General features: G+C 26.6%; 1 protein-coding gene across 5 annotated transcripts in view; it reads right to left on the reverse strand.

Moving 5' to 3' along the window:
* The window catches only part of LOC103570073 (neurobeachin), a 154,160-nt gene that overhangs the window by 89,603 nt on the left and 40,387 nt on the right, over window positions 1–24,170 (reverse strand). For all 5 annotated transcript variants that reach the window (XM_053742551.1, XM_053742550.1, XM_053742549.1 and 2 more), the window contains exon 2: window positions 2,564–2,668. In XM_053742551.1, the coding sequence (XP_053598526.1) occupies window positions 2,564–2,668 (105 nt within the window). The remainder of the gene's footprint in view (window positions 1–2,563; window positions 2,669–24,170) is intronic.

Here is a 24,170-nt window from a genome sequence, read left to right on the forward strand (position 1 = left end):
TAATTATTAACAATATTTATTATAATGAAATAAGTAACTTCTTTATTATTAAGAAATATTTTTAATGCTAACAAAGCCTTATTAACATAAAAGAAATATTTGTTAGCACCAAACAAGGCTTGTTAATATTTAATAAATATTTCTTAGACGAATTTGTCGGTAGAGGGCTACACACGAGCCTGTAGTGGTGTACAAGTATTAAAAAAGCTATATGTGTGTGTCGTTGCGACGTCATATTGTTTACTCCGTTCTAGCTTGCATTGTTGGTTAAACGTAACCTACAACTGAAGCTCTCATATACTTAAATAATATTTATATCAGAAGTATTTTGTAAATTGTCATCCATATTATAACTATGAAAATATGGAAGCCTTGTTAATTTTATTCAGTTCAATTTTAATCAAATATAAAACCATTAAAAACACATGTACTATCAAACGGATTTTATGTTATTTCTCAGCGTAGTTTAATATAAGAAATTTTAATTTGTTTATTCTAGTTATAGTGTTAATTACTATGGAATTGTATTTTGAAATTAAAAGAACAGAAAATTTTATACGATGGTTGTTTTAGTTATTTTTGTTTATAAATACAAATATTAATGAATGTGTGTAGCTGCATGCAAAAACATATATAGATATATATTCTTGAACTGTGTGATTTTATGAATTAAATTTTAATAAATAAGTTAATAGATAATTTCTTAAATATAAAAAAAAAATTTGTTCAAATAATAAAAAATATATTAAATATAAAATATTCATTTATTAATTATTAAAAAGTGATTCATTAAATGTTGAAAAGTGATTTATTAAATACTAATAAATCATTTTTTAAATGGAAAGAAATCGTTTATTAAATATTAACAAATCGTTTATTAGATGCTAAGAAATATTTATTAAATACAAAAAAATGATGTTTAAGAAATGATTTGTTAAATATTAATAAATATTTCTTAAATAAAGCTCCGTTAAGAAATAATTTGTTAAATATTAACAAATCTTTTTTAATACTAAGAAATCCTTCTATCAGTGTGTCGTCTATTTTCTAAGTATCAGTTACACTTTTTAAAGTTCAAATAGTAATTTTTCTTGCATAGACAATAAATTTTCCTACTTATCCTGTAATTATTCACGTTTCAATCGTAAATAAAAAAATTACTATTTCGAATGATATTATTTACTGATTACTTTATCATTATATTACTTGTCATTCTCAATTTTTATAGTTCATTTTTTTCTGTGTGGAGTTCACGCCAAAATCAAAATATTGAATTGAACGTTTTGGACATTAAAAACTTAAATTGACCATTTTTAACTTATTCAAAACATAAATTAGACTATCACGAATCCAATACCTATTTATAACCTTACAATAAGTAAATATAATCATACAAAAAATTTTCTCATAAATTTTGTACTCCTAAATTATAATCATGTCAATTTCCAAAAATTTTTTACTCCACCTTTTTGGCAGATACCGGTAGCCATAAAGGCGTTAAAAAATTCCAAGTTACATTTTGGGTAGTAAAAACATTGAGCCTCCATTTTGAATGCTCAATTTTCATTCAAAATATTGAATTCACTAATATTTAAACTCGGGCAATCACAATGCCAACATTGCAACTTTTAGTATAATTTTCTTTCCATGTATTGACAATGGAATTTCTCATTGTAACTAAAAAGTGAAGGAAATAATTAAATAAAGACGTAAAACAAACCTGAGTAAAAGTTAAAACCCATTAACAATAACAGTAAGGTCTAGTTGGTATGGAAATATTTTAAAAGGCATTGGTCGGTGGTTTGCATTCACCGAACAACTAAATACAAGTAGTACAAGTCACGGTGCAGTGAGTGAAAGAACACGGTTTCCTATAGTCTGGCCTACACTATACTACAGTAGCTGGGCCGAGTGAACCAAGTACATGGTATATGGTACAGTGGTATGGTTTTGTATAGGTCAGTCTTTCAGTGTAGTTTGACTGTTCCACCTCAAACCGTAACACAGTACACAGTAGACTGGCAGGCCAGCACGTTTTATACTGCTGGAAATATATACGTGGACTGAATTCAAATATCACTTGTTCTCTCTACGTCTCTACTTAGTACAGCTACAGTGGTACTGCTACTGTTGCTACTGCTATTGCTATGCCATTGCGTAACATCACGTATTGCGCACTTGCTGTTACCTCCCTTTAAATGTTTATATTCTTTTGTGTATGCATAAGCCTCGAGGATGTATATCAAATTTTATATAACGGTGGGTTACAATTTATAAATATACTTATTTACATTTTCTTTAAATAAATGAATTTATTACCGAAGGGAAAACGCTGAAGACGAATGTCGAGTAGAAAATTTTTTTATTTATGTAGAGAAAAGTGGCAAGTTGATCATTGGGTCACTCAAAAATTATTTTAAAAAATTTTTTGTGGTTTGTTTTATATCGGAATTTTGACGTTTGAATTCTGTCTAGATAAGGGCAATCTGGTCAACTTACTCCGATTTTCGCGGGAAGAAAAATGAAAAAAAAAAAAAAAAAAAAAAAAAATTTGAAAACTTACCTGGAGATTTGGTGGACAGTGGTCTAATAATTCCAACATATGTCTGATATTTTGAGCATCTTGAATGACAAAATTTAGTTCCATATCAAATTCACCTCCGACAAGCTGGAAAAATAAAAAAAATATTTTTATAATAGGTAAAAGTTGAGCGATAAAAAAATGAGTTTATCATGACGTAAATCCATTGTACGTTTCATCATGAATATTTTTTGATACTAATAATAATAATAATAATAATGATAAAAATTTACGATAAATATTTGAGTGATTTTTATGAATTTTAGTCTGTCATAAAATTGTTAAAATGTCAATCTATATTTTTTAAATGATTTTATTTTGCGAACTGGAATGCAGGAGAGTATAAAAATGCTTTTACTAAAAATGTCTTTAGCAAAAATATATGTTATGTAGTCCACTGTGGATTCATATATATATATATATATATATATATATATATATATATATATATATATATATATATATACTATATATTTTTTATTTTATCTGGGGAAATCTTTTTTCGCGAGTACGTGCTTGGCTTATGTTCGTACAATACGATAAAGAGACTACACGTTATATAGACGTGAATTGTTTCTTAATACTGGGCATACTTTTATTTTTATTTTTATTTTATTTTATCCATGGGGCTTAAGGTTCGTGGTTTATTATTTTTATTTCCGGTAATTAATATTGTTCTATAAATATTTTATACTTTAGTTTCTTTAAGATTTAAGATTTTCGTTTGAGCCATAAAAATATATATATATATATATATATATATATATATATATATATATATATCTATATATATATATATCTATATATATATATTGATTCATATATTGTTATAGATGTCGATAAATGTTATCGTTAAATTATCTCGTAAAATCGATTTAAGTCTTAAAGTCTATTTTAACTGTCAAATAAATTTTTGATCGTTTTAAATATATGGTAAGTGAAAAATAATAAATTTAAATACATTTTTTATGAGGTCGGATAAAATGGTCATTTAATTTTTTTTTTCTCATGAATTTATTAATTTTATTTTTAAAAAATATTATGGAGTCAAAATGGAATTTTGTTTTAATAAATTTTTTTATTTTGGCATAAAAATTTTTTCGACGTCTAATAATTTTTGAATTTTTTTTTAAAACAGTAAATCATAAAAAAAAAATTTGAAAAAATTGCACTTATAGTTTATTAAATTTTCTACATGTGCATATTTTTATTTTTTTTTATTCCTAAAATTTATTTGATGAAAAAAAAATCAAAAAATTTTTAACGATCTGTCAACCAGAATCATAATCGAAAAAAGTCAAATTGCTGAGGTGTCTGATACAATTGGCCTCCGAAGGGTTAATAAAAATTACCGTTGATCACGGATACACTTCTCGACGAAAACACTGAGTCCAAGTGTTATATAAATAGAACAAGTGTTTACATTGAATTCAAATGAGACTTAAACGTTTAATTATTTTTAAATAAAATATTTGTAAAACACTTGGATTTACAGTTAACTGTTTCAGTCCTTAACTAAAGCATTGTACTCATTTTTTAAGTACTTGAGTGTTTAAATTTAAAGTTATTCTATATGGGATTTGAAACTCTTACAAGTGCTTTAAAAGTCATTACAATACTTAAAACTAAAAAATAAAACCCAAGAATTTTTCATTCAAGACAAAGGATGTATTAATTTCGAGTGCTTTTATCTTTTAATTAAAACCTAGTTTTTAATCTTTGATTTTAATTTTTACTTTGTAGTTCCATTAGATTTTTCTTTCTTCTTTCGTTCAACTTTATTCAATTTAATTAATCACAAGTACAGTACATATTTAATCACTTTATTAATAATGAGTAATCAAATTTTGAGAAAAAAAAATTGATTCTATCTAACAAAAAAAAAAAAAAAAAAAAAAAAAAAAAACCAATTGTTGCGTGACAATGATTGAGACTAAATACGTTTTTAAATTTTTTGTTAAAAAAAAATATTCGAAAAGTTTTCTATATTGTACTTGGCATATAATACTCAAAGGTATTTTTCAAGATTCGTTTTTATCCTCCTGGGAAATATCGGAATGGATAAAAATGATTCTCAAAAAAATACTTTTTACATCAAAGAAAAATACACAACAAAGACGTTAAAGTTTAATGCGAATTCAAGGTAACGGAAGAATGCACTTATATTTAAAAATAAAAATTTATGCCATTTTGTTTTTTGTTATAAATATTTTATGCAAAAAAATAATAAAATGACACAGAAATATTTATATTTTAAATACTCCCATTGTTAAAAATGAAAAATAAAGTACACGATAATTTTTTGATAAAATTTACTAAAATTTACAATTCAGAGCCCGGGTCAAAACAAAATAAATGAAAGAATAAAAACATTGCTTTTGTTTTATTTTTGACTCTTTTTTATTTAAAAATTAATCGAAATTAGGATTTTCTAGTCCGTAATTAAACACTATCTAGAAAAGGAAGAGTAAATTTATTAATTGACATATGATAAAAATAATAAAAAATATATGTAAACATAAATTTGAAAATTTACACGGGGACTTGGGTAATTATATACTCTGAAAGTTAAATCCGGCAGATACAAGGTATGTCCTGAGTGCGAGGACCGAGAAATGAAATGAAAGAGAGACAGACAAAGCACAAGAAGTTTTATGCATATATATACAGAAAGAGAAATAAAGAGAAGAGAAGAGGAGGATAAGAGCCCAAGTGCAGTTGGAAAAGAAACGGATAACTTAGTGTGGACAGTGACATGGTGGAGAAAGGAATTTTCATCTTAACTAAATCCCCCGGTCTTTGTCGTACTTTAATCATTCCACTTTTATGTGCCACAGAGGCTTTGATATATATGAGGTTACTTAGACCTTTCACGATTCTATTACTCTTTTTATTTCAAATTATATTATTTTAAAATAAAATATATAAATTCCATTATTTATATCTATACATTGACGTCATTAATAAAAAAATTACTGGTTATTTTTTTTTTTAAATTTTCAAATTAATTATTTTTTTAAAAAATTTGATTTTATTTTAAATTATCGAATATTTTCAATAGATTTCATAGAAATTTTAATTTTTAATTTTTTTTATTTCATTTTTCTTATGGCTCAATTTTCAAAAAAAAAAAAAAAAATAGAGGGGAAAGTGGGGCAAAATGGACCCTTAAGAAATGAGGGCATATATATAATATAAATGTCAGCCCCTTTTTCCCCCCTCCCTTCCCCTATAAATATATATTCCGACTTTTTTGCTGTTAAAAAAAATAATTCGCAAATAAATATAAAAAAAAAAAAATTAAATGTTGAAATTTATCAAAAATACATTTTTTAAAATTTTGAAAAATATTTTTGATCATTATGTAGAAGAAAATATATATTTATATGTAAAATAAATTCAAAATTTTCAAAATACATTTCAAAAATTCAATTCTTAAATTAAAAAAAAAAAAAAAAAAAATTTTACGATCATAAAAAAAAAAAATTTCAAATCTAAAAAAATTTCTGCATAATTACTAAACAAAAGAAGGAAATAATTAACAGAAAAGCAAATAAAGTAACTAGTAACCAGTGGCTAGGATTGAGTGACACCCGAAAGGGTAGCCAAGTATACTCATGAATGGTTTACGAAGTATGTGAAATGTGAATATGGGTACACATTTATACATATAGATCCCAGTCAATGTGGATGTGGATGTAAATACACATGCGGATGGTTAAGTGGGTAGACTATGGAAGAGATGAGGGATCGTGTGTAGATTTGGTCGGAGTCAGTGAATTAGAGTTAGTCAGTAGAGTAGCGCAGCCGCTAATTGGGCAGCACTTGCTTTTACACCTTCATCCTACAGTATCCTCCATCCTCGTCTCCCACCCAGAGAACCAACATCGCACGTCCAAACCAGCAAGCTAGCAGCAAAGCCCTACCGAACTTGCCTACTCAGCAATGCAAATAGCAGACAACCTCGCGGAAAGCTGGTTATCATTCCATACTAACCTCGTCTTTACTCTTATAACTATTATTATTATCATTATTACTTCTCTTACTACTCTACACTATCATATCTGTACTGCCGATATCTCATATCTTATCAAGTAAATTTACCCTCGGTAAATTAGGATGGAAAAATGAATCAATAGGCCTAGAATTGGGTCTCGAATTTAAATTTAATATGACAGACATCGCTACTGATGTTAATATTTACATGGAGACGAAGATAGAGGCGAAGATGAAGATTGAGATGGAAGATGGAAATAAATAAATGAAAGATGGAGATGGACAGTAGCGGTGGTCGTTTGAGTGAATGAAGGTGAGAAGTTACTTATTCATTGTAAAGTTTGGCATATTGATTTTGCATCGTCATCAATCTGCATCCACCATCTGCATTTCAATCGTCTCTATACGATAGTACTAGTGTAACGTAACTATTCCATCGTGACTTTGGGAATGGGAGCTTGAGGCTGTCCGTTGAGATCTCAACGAGCTTTCAATCGCGTGTATTTACATATATCCTTGTAGTTCATGTATTTGACTACAATAGGGTATATATTACAATTCTATGTATAGAGTGTACATAGAGAATGTATCTACGGAAATGGATCATGTATCATATATCATGGATCCTGTGAGAACGAGTGTCATAGAAACCAAAGAATTCCAGGCGTTTGTAACAGCGTCAATATTATTTTTTGAATGTCGTTTTACGGATCGAATTGATGAAACTAAAATTTTCAGCAATTTTATATGGATTTTATGTCAAAGATAAACGGTAATTAAAGTATGGGTATTTTATTTATTTAGGGAAATAATTAATTTAGCGATGGTGGAATTTAATGTAATGTTGAAAATTTATTTTCAAAGGATGAAATTTAAATGCTTTGTTGAATTTATTTTTGAGTTTAGTCTGCAGTAAAAATAAAATAATGAGAAAAAAATTATTTATTAAGTTTTTTTTCTGAGCTATCAGCCTTTAGAAAAAACTCAAGTGAAAATCTGTGATCGCGTTTGAAAGATGAAGCTGGCAACAAGAAAAGAGGGTTAATGAGCTGTACAATATTTTTTCATTGAGTTATCATAATTTTAAAGAGTCATCCTTTTTGCTTTATCATTTGATAAAAGGATAAAAAATTTACGTTAATAAATAGAGTAAAAAAATTTAATGGATGCTTTGAAAATAAAATTGTAAGAATAGAGATAAAAAAAAATTATTTACAGTGAGAATTTGAAAAAGTTTTTTTTATTTAATAAAATAATTTAAGATTAGAATTTTTTTTCAAATGAATCGAATAATTTTTGAAAATGAGATTAAAAAAATTTTATAAATTTTTTTAGTGATAAGTAGGGACAAGATTTTTGGCTTAATTTCGAAACGGATGGTTAAATAATGATATTACGGCGAAAATATTGGTCTTGTAGGAAAAGTTTTCAAACAAAAGTTATAGGAAATTAAATTTTCTAGAAAAAATGTCTCTTATGATTTTTTTATACGACCAATATTTTCACCGTAATTCCAAAATTAAGATTCATAATGAACGATTCAAATTTTTGTTAATTATGAAAATCTTAATTTTGAAATTCTAGGAAAAATAATGGTAATATAAAAAAATCATAAGAAACATTTTTTCTAGAAAATTTAATTTCCTACAACTTTTATTTGAAAAATTTTTTTATACGGTCAATATTTTGACCGTAATTCCAAAATTAAGATTCATAATGAACGATTCAAATTTTTGTTAATTATGAAAATCTTAATTTTAAAATTATGGGAAAAATAGTGGTAATATAAAAAAATCATAAGAAACATTTTTTCTAGAAAATTTAATTTCCTACAACTTTTATTTGAAAACTTTTTTTATACGATCAATATTTCAACCGGAACATAAAAAATTTGACATCATTTTTTTATTAATTGTTATTTTTAAATCAAAAATGAAATCCTGATCCTAGTGATTAGAAAATAATAATTTGAATTTTTTTATCAGTTTACTCATGATATTAAAAAATAAAATTTTCTTTTATCCAATTACGGAAACATATTTCTAGTTTCTAAATATATATAATAATAATAATAATTGTATCAATGATGATAAAGTATTTAATTGGTTTAATTAGAAAATGGTAATTGCATTCTTGATGCTGATTGATTGATTTTCACATCACACGGATCAGTGGCGAGGACGAACCATTTGTGTTATCGATAGAACAAGAAATAGAGAGAGGTTAAAATAAATTATATAAAAAAGTATTTATATTACAAGAAAAATGTGTAATTATTGTAGTAAATAGAGACATAAAGATGTAGATAGTGTTTTATGTCGAGTCGGTGATTAAAAATAATTGGAACGTCGGATGTAAAAATTAGTGAGTTAAGTGCCCAAAGACCAGGGCGTGGTCAATGAAAAGTGATGCAAATTAAATATTATTTTTATTTTTTTTTAGCACAAGCTGACCTGATTTTTGAGACTGAAACTATCCAAGTACAAGGAGAGCATCATGGAGGAATCTCTTCGGCTCGTTACTTCCCTTCCGGGTCAGTGAAGTATGTTTCTCTCAAGTTGAGCAAAATATCAAGATTCTGGATAATTTTATATAACCAGCCGAAGTAACAAGTACCCGAGAAATATTCCAACAATCTTTTCTATTAATTTTAACTATTAAATTACAAATAAACATCAATTTTGTAGTTTATATTACGAAATACCAAAGAAAATTACAAGCCCGAATTGCAAAATGTTTTCAAAATTTGAATATTCAGTTGAACTGAAAAAATGAGACCATTGAGACAAGAAGAATTTTTTTTTAAAAAAATGCTGAGTTACGCTCTTTAGAATAAACGGGACAAGTTGGTCAGATTGGGCAGAAAAAAGAAAAACTAAAAATATGCACATGTAGAAAATTTATAAATCTACAAGTGCATTTTTTTGAAAAAATTTTTTTTTATAATTTATCACTTTTAAAAAAATTCAAAAAGAATTAGACTTTGGCTAACTTCAGGATCATATTAAATAAAGGGGCAATTAAAAAAAAATGGACATTCAAATAAAAAAAAAAAGTAATTTGAGTATTAAAGTAAATAATTTTTCGTTAATTATAATTCTTAAATTTGTTTTTATAACTTTGTAGCATATGAAATTGCCCGTCTCACCAAAATATATACATACGGTTCATTTAACCAAGTGAAATTTTCCAACCACGTTGTTAAAACTTGGTCCTAAATTTTCTCATCAACAAACTATGCACTTACTCATCTCTCTCTTTCCCTCTAATTTTAATTCAGTATCTCTCACAGCAGAGTTTTCACATTAGCACTGATTATCCTAGATTATCACATCCGTGAATTTAATATTGCGTTAACTTTAAACTATTTTTAAAAACAAAAACACTCCATTTCATTTCAACGCCCATTCAAATCCACATTCACACTTTTTCATTATAAATAATAAGCGTTAACTTATATTATTTATATTTAACCGGAAGTTCTCTGTTCTCGTCATGTTCTTTTTCCACGAATGAGGTAATTAAGTGAACAAAACTACTCGAGTAAGTTAAAAAATTGAAAGTAATTTAAAGAGGGTAGCGGAAAATGCACAAAATAAAAAGAAAATTATTAAAAATAAAGGGTAAGTAGAGCGCATGAGTTATACCAGCTGAGAATTCATGCAAACAAAAGATCGCGCTGAGAAAAAGGGTCAAGTAAGTGACGGAAGGTGAGAATCAAAATGAAAATAAAAAAAACATCTTGCCCTGATGTTACATTTTTTTTTTATTATTTTTAATATCACGCTCCCGACCTATTTCCGGTTTTTATTTGCAGTCGTAATCATCAGAGCTTGCATTCGATATTCATATTTGCAAATAAATGAATAGAATTTTTTGTTTTCAATTTTTGATGACTTTTTTTTATTTTTTTTTTTTTTTTTTTTTTTGATTATTAATTTTTATTGACCTTCTGTAACATTGTTTGCTTCATAGCACAGCATGGATGTTAATATCAATATACGTGTTCACACGTACCACATTCCAATAGTTCATATATATATATATATATATATATATATATATATATATATATATATATATATATATATTGGTTTTATGTAGTCTATATTGGATATCCTTTGTTCCCTTGAATTCAAGTGACTGCCATATAACCAATGTCAGTGAATTTAAATCCATGCTCACACGGAAATGAAATGTTATGAAAAAAAAAAAAAAAAAAAAACTTTTCGATTTCAGTTAAGAATTTGCAAAAAAAAATGTAGATCATCTTAAATAGTGACTAAAACTTTTTTTATTCAATTTTCCATTCCTACTTTTACAATCACAGAAAAAAAACATTGAATGGAAATTTGATGTTTGCTAATAAGTTGATTAAATAATGACTTTATTTAAACTTGTCATCAAAAAGATGAATGAAATTTCAAAATTTAAAAAATTGTCAATGTCTACCTTTGCTATTATGGATCTAATTCATGCCGGATAAGTAAATCCATTTCAAATTTTAAAAATTATTATGTCCTAAAATGCCTAATGTAGGTTTTCAATGCTTATTTAGATTCAAAGCATGCTTTAGATTTCGGACGATTGAAAAAAAAATTGAAATCATCAAAAATAAGTATCAGTTAATTTTTTGAATTTGAATGATAAATTTTGAGAGAAATAAATGTAAAATGTGACATCAATTTTTTTGCATGTGACATGGATTTTTTTTCATGAATAGGATAAGTGATTATATATTTGTATATAAGTAGAGTCATCATTTTGTTATAAATCAGGAAGATGAGACAGTGGATTAGTGAAAATAAAATAAATTTTTATTAGTAAGTGAAAAAAAATGTATTTTATCTATTAATCAGCGAGTGATTTATGTGAATGGAATTTGTTGTATATGTAAATGAATGTTGTACAAATGTAATGTAGTACAAGTGGGATAAAATGGAAGAGGGCAAGTGAATTCCATTGTATTGAAAAGGGGTTTTGATCGGACTTGTCGTAATGAAGCAATCGCTCAACAACAAATTGGAGACTACGGGATCCCGGTGGGTGTATATATGTTATATTTATACCGTAGTCGGTTCACAACTAAACCAATCAACGATACACGTGTCGCGCGCAAACTAGTTACTAGACGAGGGACTAGTGGACTTGTACTAATACATTTAGTCGTATTGAGGGACACTAGGACTGTACTGGTATTATGGTATGGGCTTCAGGATAAAAGAGAAGACTAAGCGGAAGGATGAGGGTTATCTCATTCAAACGATCGCTACTCTTGTACCGATTTTGTTGGATCATTTGTCGCTCGTTTTAAGCTCCATTCAATCACTTCCCATCCGGTATTTATTCTCTGTCATGTGAAATTTCTTCGACAAAATTTTAAATGATTTTTAGTCAAGTGCCGGATAAATTTAAAATTTTAAAAAATTTCAAGCGATTTGAAAATTAAAAATATTTTCATGCAAATAATTAATCGCGTCATTTTACCCCCTCCCCAATTATTGAAACGAGTGTTTAATTTTTAAAAAATAATTTAAATTTACAACTTGATGATTTTTACTAAAATTAAACTTTTGATATTCATCGACTATTTATTTTACAATTTATACATACATATATATGTATATATATGACAATAAGTATAGAAAGATACTTTTAGTGTACAATGAAAATATCAGGGCACTGATCGCTTGTTAAATAATATTTAAAAGTAAATAATAGTTATTGGTGTGGGTTAAAAAGTTTAGAGAAATGTTATACTATAGGATAAGCTCGTATGAAACAGATACCAATCCCTTGTGGTATATATGTATATATAAATATATGACTAGAAAAGCATACGAATTGCACAAATGGGCCTCGGGGATTTTAACCGAGCAATATATGACGCAATTTGGAGTATTCCCGGTGAAAATATAGAAAGCCGAATATCAAGCCTCGGGTTGCGGACGTACCGTTGATTCCGGTTTGGAAAAATAAATATATATACATATATATAGAACTAATGACGTGAAAATATTTGTATACATTTTTTCACTCCATCAATATATTAATATGAATATATTATTAACTACATTCAATACAATACATTTTTTTCTTCTATGTAAAAAAATATATATAGTGAAATATATGTAAATTAATATAATATATTTATTATGAGTTGATTAAATTTTTTAAAAATTTATATGTTTTTTAATAAATGAAACAATTACAAATAACAAGGGTTCTTATTATTTTTTAATTGTGTTTAGATATATATATATATATATATATATATATATATATATATATATTTATATATATAGGAGTATGCTCAAGTACCTTGAACGGCTCGTAAAAATTTTAAAGTCATTATTCGGGGTGTTTTAACTTGTACTTATGCGTCCGTAGATACGTTAAGAGGCTATAAGACCATTTTCACAGACAGGGTTTAATTAATTATTCACTTTCTTAAACATGATTAACTTTACGGATGTAATATTATTCATTTTCTTCTATTTAAAAGTTTAGTAATAAATTTTATTTCAACTTTTATTAATATTTTCAGTCAGTAAAAAAAAATTTATTTGATGAAAAAATAAAACGAAGCTTCTTTTATATAAATTTCTTAATTTAAACGGATGGAAGATAAAAATTAACTGAGTAAAAGTGAATTATAATTACAATGAATGAGACAAACTTTTTTGAAAAAAAAAAAAAAGCAATGGATTTGGCTGCAGGAATACGAGAGATAAAATTCATTTGCTCTTTATTGAAGAAACAAAAGTTGGCTTAGAAATATTGATGCGAATATGAATATGAATGAATGAATGTATTTACAATATAAAGAGAAGTTATATATGTGTATATATATATATTTTTTATTTTAATTAATAGCGTGAAGATTTTTTAAAAATTTTTCTTTGGCAAATAAATTATTTAAATGAGTGAATATTTTTAAATTATTTATTATGAGTTGAATACAAAAGATTTTACGGTATTCAATACTTTATTTAATTAAATTTCAATGAAAAACAGGTTTATTAAATTTAATTTATAAATTTTTTTATGCTGTTTACTTTATTTTAATTTTTATTTCCGACAAGAAGTGCATTGAATTTTTTTTTTCAATTTCGCACAAAATGGGGTTTCAAAAAAATATTTTTTTTATTTGTATATTTTTGAAAAGTACATTTACAAAAAAAAAAAAAATCCATAATAAGACCAAGCATTCAAAATTTATGGTAAATAATTATGAGTGATACTGAAGTTAGCGGACAGTTGAAAACTTTCGAATTTTTGTTTCAACGACTTAATATAAAAAAAAAATAAAAATAAAAATATGCACATGTAGAAAATTTAATAAACTATAGGTGCAATTTTTTTAAATATTTTTTTTTTAATAATTTATTGTTAAAAAAACAATAAAAAAATTATTGGACGCCGACTAACTTACGATTCTGAAGTTAGAAGACAATTAAAAATTTTTTGATTTTTTTTTTAACATATAAATTACAAAAATTTAAAAAAATTAAAAATATGCACATGTAGAAAATTAATGAAACTAAAGGTGTAATTTTTTCAAAAAATTATTCGACGTCAGCTAACAGTATCATTAATAACAAATTTAATGAATTAAAATTCCACACCAAAAAAAAATTGGGCATGACTTATTTTCATAACCGCAAATTTTTTAAATTAAAAAAAAAATTTGTAAAATTGATAAAACCAAAATTATCATCATATATATTGTAACTATATACTGTAAGTTAATTTTGACATTTGAAGTAAAAAAAAAAAGTCATCAGCACCAGACTTATCAAATGCTGCAACATGTTGAAATAAAAATATGAAAGTATAAATTGAGATAGAAAAATTAATTAAAATTACTATTATTAAATGTATAAGTTAATTAGCTGTCAAAATTATACACACGCTTATCAAAGTTTAAAGCTGTATTGCGTTAAATATTGATCTAACTGTCGTTTCTCCCGAGAGAAACAAGTCCGGCTGACGTATAACCAATTCTCTACTGAATCGCGGCTGAAAACTGTCACTACGGTATCCGTTGAAATAATTTCGATTTTACGAAAAAATAAAAAAATGAAAAAAAAAAACAACATTTTTTACGTTAATACAGTAAAGCAAACTGAGTTACAACATGAAATGTATAAACTAAAAAAATGACGTCAAAAAACAAATTTTTCTCCGTCGAATTATTCTCAAACAAATTAAATTTTTTTTTTCTTCTTTTTTTTCAGTATCCAAAAAAAAAAAAAATTCTCTCCATCAAACGGGAAATATTGCTATTGATGTTTGTTATTGGATAAAAATTTATTGAAACGGAAATAAAAGTTTGCGTACTAAATGTGATAAATTTTCCACGGGGTAAGATGGACGATTTATTTAAATGAAAAATTTTTTTTTAATAAATTAGATTAAATTTAAATGTTTTTATTTCAACAGTCGGTTATTTCGATGACTTAGCAGAATTAGTATTTTATATCAGCAAAAAAATTGGCTAGAAAAAATTTCAAATTAAATTTTTGGGATCATAATTTATGGGATTAATTTTTTTGAAATTTGGTGGCGGGATTTGGCTGATAATTTTGAATTAAAAATGGATGCGCATTTTACTCTATCATTTTTTTTATAAAAAATTAAAAAAAAAATATGATACGTATATATTTATATAAAATAAATAAAAATGTAAATATTTAAAAAGTTAACATCAGTATTTTTATTTTGTTACTTTAAACAGTCGAGAATAATTTCTCGAGTTGTAACCGGGTCAAGTGGAAGAGAATGGTGACATGTCGGGCGCACAAGGCGCAAGCCAAGAGAAGCTAAAAGAGAGTATACGAGACGATGGAAGAAGTAAAACGACTTACATATATATAATATATATACAGTGTAAGATTGGGTTTTCTTTATTTTTCTCCAAAGTATCAAGACCAACGCGTAGAGAAAGCTTATCAACACAAGAAACCTGATGTAGATTACAAAAAAAAGTGTTAATAAAAATAAAAAAAGTGGCTCGAGTCCAAGCAAAGTGTCATGGACAATAATTTCAATAATGAAATGAAATGTTTTTTGAAAATAAAAAATAACATAATTAATTTGAGTGAATAATAAAATAAATGTTAGTTTAAAAAAATAAATTTGAAAAGAGTTAATGAAATTGCAATTTAACCCAACTCCCGATAGCTTTTACGACAGTTGATTCCTCTAGATTCAGTCACCTCAGTGTTGAGTTTCCCCGGGGCGTTTCACGCAGACGTCACGTTGAATTTGCGTGACTAGCTTTCGAGGATAGCTTGGGAGTATATAGTCATCAGCTATTGTTGTGACAAAAGATGAGACTTGTCCTCATCTTCACTTTAGTTATCATTCTAGTTCTCGACAACTACAACCTATTGTATGACCAAAGAACCTTTTCACCTTTTCTTAGTGATCATTTTACTTAACTACAATCCTTCCTACCTACTTACCTACCTACACAATCAAAAATTTTACCTAATTGTCATAAATGTATCACATTTTTCTCTACTTATTTGACACTATTTTGCAAAATTCAAATTTTCCCGCGGCTACAGACTAAATTTCAATGAGTGTAAATGTAGCTGACATACAATTATTAATTAGATGTAAAAAAAAATTTTAATAATTTAAATAATAAAATTTTAAAAAAATGCATGTACTAAAATTTGAATTTTTTAAACATGTATTTTTTTATTTTTATTTTATAAACATTTTAATTAATTATTTCAAAGTTTCAAAAATTTTCAGATGTCCGCTAATTTTACTAGAACTTTTTTTAATCTAGGGAAAAGAGGGGCAAAACGGACCCCCTAAAATTTTGAGTGCTACGAATGATTTGGGGGTGAAATGTTTTAATATAAAAATCTATAATCTATAAATCAAAAATAAAAATTTTGAAAATGAAAATTTAAAAAAATTGCAGAAAAAAAATTCAGATCTAATGAGATTTTTATGATCTAGTGAAAAGAGAGGCAAAAAGGGCCCCCTAAAATTTTGAGTGCTACGAATGATTTGGGGGTGAAATGTTTTAATATAAAAATCTATAATCTATAAATCAAAAATAAAAATTTCGAAAATGAAAATTTAAAAAAATTGCAGAAAAAAATCCAGATCTAATGAGATTTTTATGATTTATGGATATCAATAAAGATCTAAAATTTTTTTTAATCAGATCGTAGTTGATCTTATCACATTTCAGATCTGAATTATTTCTGTGTAAAATTAATTTTAATTAATTACGACAAAAAAGTTGTTACTGTACGTAATAATAGAATTTTTGTATCATCGCATAGTTTATTTTATTTTAAAAATAAAAATAACTTTTTAATTTATTTGTAGCTGTTTAATTTTATTTTTTATTATCTAACAATAATAGTCATCGTCAAACATAAAATAAAATGAAACAGCAGTCTAGGAACGATTTTCACAGAACAAACTTTTAAAAATATGTATATATATATTTTTTTTTAGTATGTTTTATTACCAGAGATGTACGAAGATTTTTTTAAACCGTTTCATGCAGTCAACTTTTTTATTCACCCGTTGGATTCTATTCCGCGGGTTTGTTTGATAAAAAAAGAAGTTTTAAATTTTTATTTTAAAATTTTTAAACATTCATACAAAAAAAAAATAACTTTATTCGAGCATGTTATTTAATTATTTGTTTAAAAAAAAAAATTTGAAATATATATTTTTTAAACAAAAATAAGGAAAAAATTTCTTTACTTTTTTTTTTTATCAATTTTCCAAACTAATATTTTAGTTTTATAAACTTTTTTTATTTTTCATACATTTATATAAATTCACATGTTAAAGGAAAATAAAAAAAAGTTTAATCTTATTTTAAAAACAAAAACTTTAAAAAGCTCCATGTCCAGATAAATTCAATTTTCTTCTACTTTACATATAAATATTGCAACTTATAAATGAAAAGAAAATATCAAAGTATCAAAAACTATTTTTTCAATAAAAGAAAAACATAATTTATGAGAAAAAAAACTTGACATGGATTTTTTAAGAACAAATGTCATATTTTTGTTGTTGGTTTATAGTTATATCAATTTTTCAATCTCACGTAATTTTCAAAGCGTCCATTTTTCTGCATAAATACGTACCTGAAACAAAAAAATAACAATTTATAAATAAAATTTAATAATTATATTGCACGGGGGTCAATATTTAATTCATAAAAGCAAATTTGTTAGGGTCATCTGAAGAAAAAACAAAAAAGTATCAAGCCCCGAAATAAGTTTGATCAAACAAAAAAGTCAAATAATTTTTCGGATAAAAAAAAAATTAATAGAACGTGACAAAGTGGAAAGTCAGAGAATGAGGTCGCAAAGATAATTTTGAGGTCGTCAGAGGATCTCAGTTTACAAACTACTTCTTTAATACCAGTGATTTCTGGAAGCCGCTATCAATCATAAACTGAGTCATTGGACATCCAATTAGTCGTATTTTTAAATTTCAAAAAAAAATAATCGCTATTATTACAAGCTGGAAGGTATTTTTAAATGAAAACTGGAAAAAGTCTTATAATTTATTTTTCATTTTTAAAATTACTCTCATATTTTTTTTAATAATTTAATTAATCATTAAAAATTTCCTTTTTACTGTTGGTAAAAAAAAATAATTATACTTTTTAATAATGAATGTTAAAGTGTAATTTGTAAAAAAAAATTTTGAAAAGTTATGAAAATTGAGAATTTGCAGAAAAAAAATTCCAGACCGGAAGTCTTCGAAGCCGATAGTTAACGTCTGAAAAATATTTTTTTATTGAAGCCAATACAAGCTACTGATAAATGTAATGACATTTTAAAAATGAAAATTCGGGAAATCGGAAATTATTTTGTTAAAAATTTAAAAACGTTAAAAATAGTTCAGGAAAATATATGAGAATAAATTTTAAAGAAAAAATGAAAATTATGACCTACAATCTACGAGATGATACGACTTTCTGAAAATGAAAAGTATGATAAAACGAAATATATAATCTATAATAAAAAGAACCATAATTTTCCGACTGGACTCTACACTACGACCTTGTTATCGATCATTATATTATTTCAACAAAAAACCATTCATATATAGGTACTACGGACAATAGACCTAAAGAACAATGCATTTACCTTCTATATATACCATTAATATATATGTTTTTGTGTTAGTGCATACAACATTCGTCTGTGACACTCTTCTTTTCCACAATTTCCTGGATACTATTTTCGTATCGTATTTTCACGGTTGGTAAACTCTCATTGTCTTTTTCATTTTGGTATATATATGTATATATATTTATTTTATTTATAATGCTTATTTTTAATGCATTGTTTTAATTTATATTTTTTGGTTGAATTTTATAAAAAAATAACAATAATTTTATTTCTCAATATTTTTTATTCTTAGTCGATGTTTTTGCATGGTAAGTTTGCATATTCATTAGTCTCTAGTGAGAGAATAAAAGCATATAAAAAGTTTATAACCCGCCAATTAAAACTCAGAACTCAAAGCCGATTGACGTACTTTTTATTATATTTTTTATTATTTTATTTTTTATCAACTGAGAAAAAGTAAAAACGGACATTAAAAGTTTAAATGAGAAAAGATTAAAATTCCTTTTCTCCTTTCATTCCATTTCTTTGTTCTGGCATTTTTCATTTGTCAATTAATTCACGCACATTAATTAAATCTGATGGATAACGGCTTTGAGAAATAATGAAACTTCTTTTTTTTTTTTTAAATCGAAATTTTTTTCATTTATTTACGCTTTCTTTGTTGTGGATAAAAAATGGGATTATGAAAAATACATTTGTGGGTTTTAAAAAAATATGTTTTAGTACTCGAATCACGTGTATTTTGAACAAGATACGTTTCATTGGTAAAATGGTTCTCAAGACGAAAAGAATTCGAATGACGTTTAAAATGGAGGAGAAAGAAAATAGTAAAAAAGGTAAAAAACATTCTTTTCTTTTATATCACCAGGTCGAACGGATGTAATTCGACTTGACAATTCTCTTCTCTTCTATTGAGAGAAGAGTTATAACTACTCTTACGTTGCAACTCTTTGACAGAAACTCTCATTGAAATGAAAATTTTTTTGTAAATATGTACAAGTGATTTTACCATCTTTTCACATGTAACAAAATTTTTTTAGCTTTACAACTTTTTTTTTTTTTTTTTTTTTTTTTTTTTTCAATAGTTTAATTCAGTAAATTTTTTTTTTAAACTATTGACGTCAATTTTTGTTCATTCGTGAATTTTAAAACGAAATCAAATAAATAGTTAAAAAAAAAAAAAAAATTGCAAAATCTTAATTTTTGAAAAGAGAAAACGAAAAATTTCACCTCTGCATATTTACCAAATTTTATATAAAAAATAATATGTTACAATTTAAATTTCCGTAGAATTTTGAAAATATTACAATTGATCAATTACTAATTAAAAATAACAATTAATTGTAATATTGATAATATAACATATAATTGAATAAAAAATATGCTATGAAGCCAATAAAAAAAAAATATATATATTCATATATATCCAGATGAATTTATTGAATCACGGTCTGCTAAGTTGCCCGTATAGCCGGAATTGATTAAATTCATTCGGAATTAATGACAATCGATTGAATCTATTATATCGGAGTGTTTAAAAAAAAAAAAAAAAAAAATTTTTATTGTTCAAGTTCCAAAAATGGCATAGAAAAATTCTGAAAACTTGTTTTTGTACAGAAGTGTATTATTTTTTTATACCACAAAATCCTTTTATGTTAACATGGAAAATATAAAAGATAAAGCGGAGTATAAAAAACTTTTTCTATTTATTCATTTGGTTTTTTTTTCTTTTTAATAGAATGAAAAAAAGCCTCAAGGAAAAACATTAAACAAACATGATACCGCAGCTTTCAGTATGTTATTAAGTTACAGCTTCAATATTGAACCATCAAAATCTCATGGGAACGATGATAGCATTTTTATTCACCGTAAATTATAAAAAATCTCAAAAAATTACAAGTTATTTATTTACTTGTTTGAAAAAAAAAATTATATATAAATGTAACGTATGAAAATGTACATATAAAAAATATATGATATGTCATTCTGATTTATTTGCTGAGTGAACTGGATTTGATGGTACTAAAGTAGAAAAAATAATTTTTTTTAAAAAAATTGTTGACTAAGTTTATTTATTTTTATTGCAATCACCCGCATTTAAACATTTAAGTTTTCCTTCAAAGAAACTTATAAAGTGCAGTCATACGGGTACTTTGATGAAATTATTAATTTTAAATATAAGATATGAAATATAAATTTAAGATCAAGATACACATCTTCTGCAAAAGTATGGAAATGTAACTGAATAACGGAATGATTTCAAAAAATTTCAGGGATCATTAGTACGAGATGATTTTCTATAAATGCGTAGAAAGTTTTATTTTAGTGAGAAAATATAACTTTCAGAAATAGTGTATTTTCTTCCTACAAGAAATTATACTATTGAAAATTTTAAATCTGATAAATTTTTGGTGTGAAAATTTGAAAGTTTCCTCGAAAAATATTAATTTTTTATTCGAAGATTCATTTTTTTTGCAGACTGTGGACTTTCTCAAAGAAAAGAAAAAATTTAGAAAATTTTTGTCTCGCGGTATTTCTCACGTTTGCGCAATGGCTGAAGATCTAAAAAAAATTTGTTGAAAATACGTCGAAACTATAAATATCAAGCTACAAAATGCCTTTTTTGTTTTTCGATACGATTATTTTTCACGAAGTTACAACCTTACAAAAATCACAAAAATTTTTCAATTCCTTCAATATATGGCATGAGTGTATCTGAGTTCAAATTTCTTAAAATTCTACTTTTTTTCGAAATAGTTTAAAAAAATTTTGATTTTCGTGTGTCAATTAAAATTTTTTTACGCAACACTCTTCAGTGATTGACTTTTTGAGAAAATGTTATTTTTCCAAAAGTTATTTTTTTCCTCAGTGAATAATTTTAAAAATCTTTGCAGTTTAAAAACGAAATTTTAGTGAGATAAAGCATGAAAAAAGTTCGAGTTATAAGAAATATAGTTTTAGCATAATGTAATAACGACAAGTGACTTTGAAGCTTCAATAACTTCGGTATAAGTTCTCTAAAGCAAATTACCACTGTGCTTCCGCGCGTCATAATCGAATCAGGCGATTAATCAAGCGCGACAAAAGTAGTTATCCGTAGTCAAAGTGACTATTTCCTGTGATAATCACTCTTTACCTCACAGTCTATTATCTTATGTAGACATTGACATATAAATGTTTTAATTATTTAAATAAATTAAAACACAAACTCCAAGTTTTTCATAAAATGTTTTGTTTCGTAATTTTTTTTTCCGCCCGATTTACCCATAAATTAGCAGAAACCATTAACTAAAACACTTTTAACTTGCTCATTTTTACATCACAACTTTTTTCCATGCCTCAAGAGATTTTCAATAAAAAGTATAAAAGCGAGAAAAAACCTCCAGTAAAATAAGTTTTAGTTTTTTTTTATTAAAGTATAAAGTTGAGAGCTTTCTTGGGATTCACAAAGGGTATACCCAAAAACGATTCTCTTATCACCTTATATCAATTCTATATTCCCTCAAGCGAGATATTCTATTGTAATAATCTACTTAGCACACAAATCATTACTTCAGTAGAAAATATTACGAAAAGCGTTTAAATAATATAAAAAGTAAAAACATTGAACGATCGGAATAAATTCTTACCGAGAATGCTTTAAGGAAAACAAGACATTGAATAATTCCTTCCATAGTATCACCAGTCAGACAAAATGTTCCTGTTAAATGACGTCCTTTACGTCCAATAACGGAACACAAGCTCGCTTGCACAAATGCATTTTGGGTGCGAGATGCCGCTGTTAAAGCTGAAGAATGAGGAGCTGAACTCATCAGTCGCTCCAGTGAGTCCATGCCTGGATTTACTTGGTCAACTTTTTCTGGTTACCTTTTTTTGATGCCTTAATCACTAAAAGTTGCATCTAATGCAGATATTTCATCATTGTTATAATCGTAGCATGGTTTAGCACTTTTCCGTGTACTGGGAAATCAGAAAATTTTCCATTACGTTACAGCTTTTAAATGATTTTTTGGTTCAACCAAGAGAACACTGGATCCAATAAATTTCTCATCAAACAGAGAACGAGCAAATAAAGCAGCTGCTTCGAGTGTTTCATCAAACACAATCAGATTTAATCGTTTACTGGAGCCTCCAAGTCATTTCAGGCTTACAAGTGTGAGCCGTTGAACCAAAATAAAGGGAAAACAACAGCAACCATTACATTGTAATTAAAACTTTATATGACTAGTGTATCCAATAAATAGTAGGTCAATTGATTTGTAACGACGTACATAAACAGACAATTGATTAGTTGGATTAAATCCTGGGGTAAACAAACAGAAATTCTAAATCACTCAATCATTATGTTAAAAGCTGTACGGACCAGAGCAGGGGAACGAACGAACGAACGAATGAACGAGCGAACGAGAATGTCAGCACTCACTTCCGAGTAGTTTCACTTGAGTTTGCAGACCTCATTCAATATCACTCACGAGACCCCCGAGACGAAAATGATAGTCAAGTTTAAATCTCCGTGTTTCCTCTACTTCCTTATTACATTTTATTTCCTAATGATCTTGATAGAATAAAACCTCGGCATAAAATCATCAGCGTTTATTATAAAAAAAGGAAAAACACTTTTCAAGTTCCATCAATCATTGTAGCAAAGAAATTCTCAATAGTCATCCTCGTAATGAGCTAATGAGGTTGAAAAAAGTTTACGAAGAAGGTTAATTCGGTGTTAAGTTTACTGCGAACAGCATTCCGGTGAGTTTTGCGGTATTTTGTTCGAAATTGAGTAAATACGTGGCGGAGGAGTTGATGATCGAAAATCTTGTGAGTTATTTGTCACTGGAATTGAGTAGCGTCTGATGAGATCACAAAATTCATAGCAGAAGAAACAGATTCCGATGATCATAATCGCATCCATATTGAATTTCGTAAATTTTATACTTAATGCAACGTTCTTATGAATCCAGAACTGGTTCAAATGCTCAATGCGAGTAATCACCGGGTAATTGTGTCAATTACACACTGATGACGTTTCTTGTGGTACAGATGGTGGTCGTGCTGTTGTAGTGGCTGGTACTGATGCTGATGCTGATGCTGTTGATTGTGATGATGTAGAAACTGGAGCTGTAGCTGAAGCTGTTGATGTTGACTTGGTTGGTAATGTGATGCTAATGATAATACGACAGATGAAACTGGCTCTGGCACAGGTGCTGATAATGTTGACTCTTCTCCGGGTGCTATGACTACAAGAGGTGATCCCATTGAGGCCACCATGCGCTTAAGTACACAAGACTTACGTATCCAACACACGTTTACACTGTCCACATAACCGCTAAATAACAAATAAACTTAATAAACTCCAAGTGATTAAACTATTTTTGAATTTAAATCAACATTTTATAACCCAGAAGCTGGATGTTTAGTAATAAAGCTGACAATTGTGGTCACAAACATCACCAGAGAGTTTC

This window comes from Microplitis demolitor, chromosome 10 (assembly GCF_026212275.2).
Source record: "Microplitis demolitor isolate Queensland-Clemson2020A chromosome 10, iyMicDemo2.1a, whole genome shotgun sequence".
Lineage (NCBI taxonomy): Eukaryota > Metazoa > Arthropoda > Insecta > Hymenoptera > Braconidae > Microplitis > Microplitis demolitor.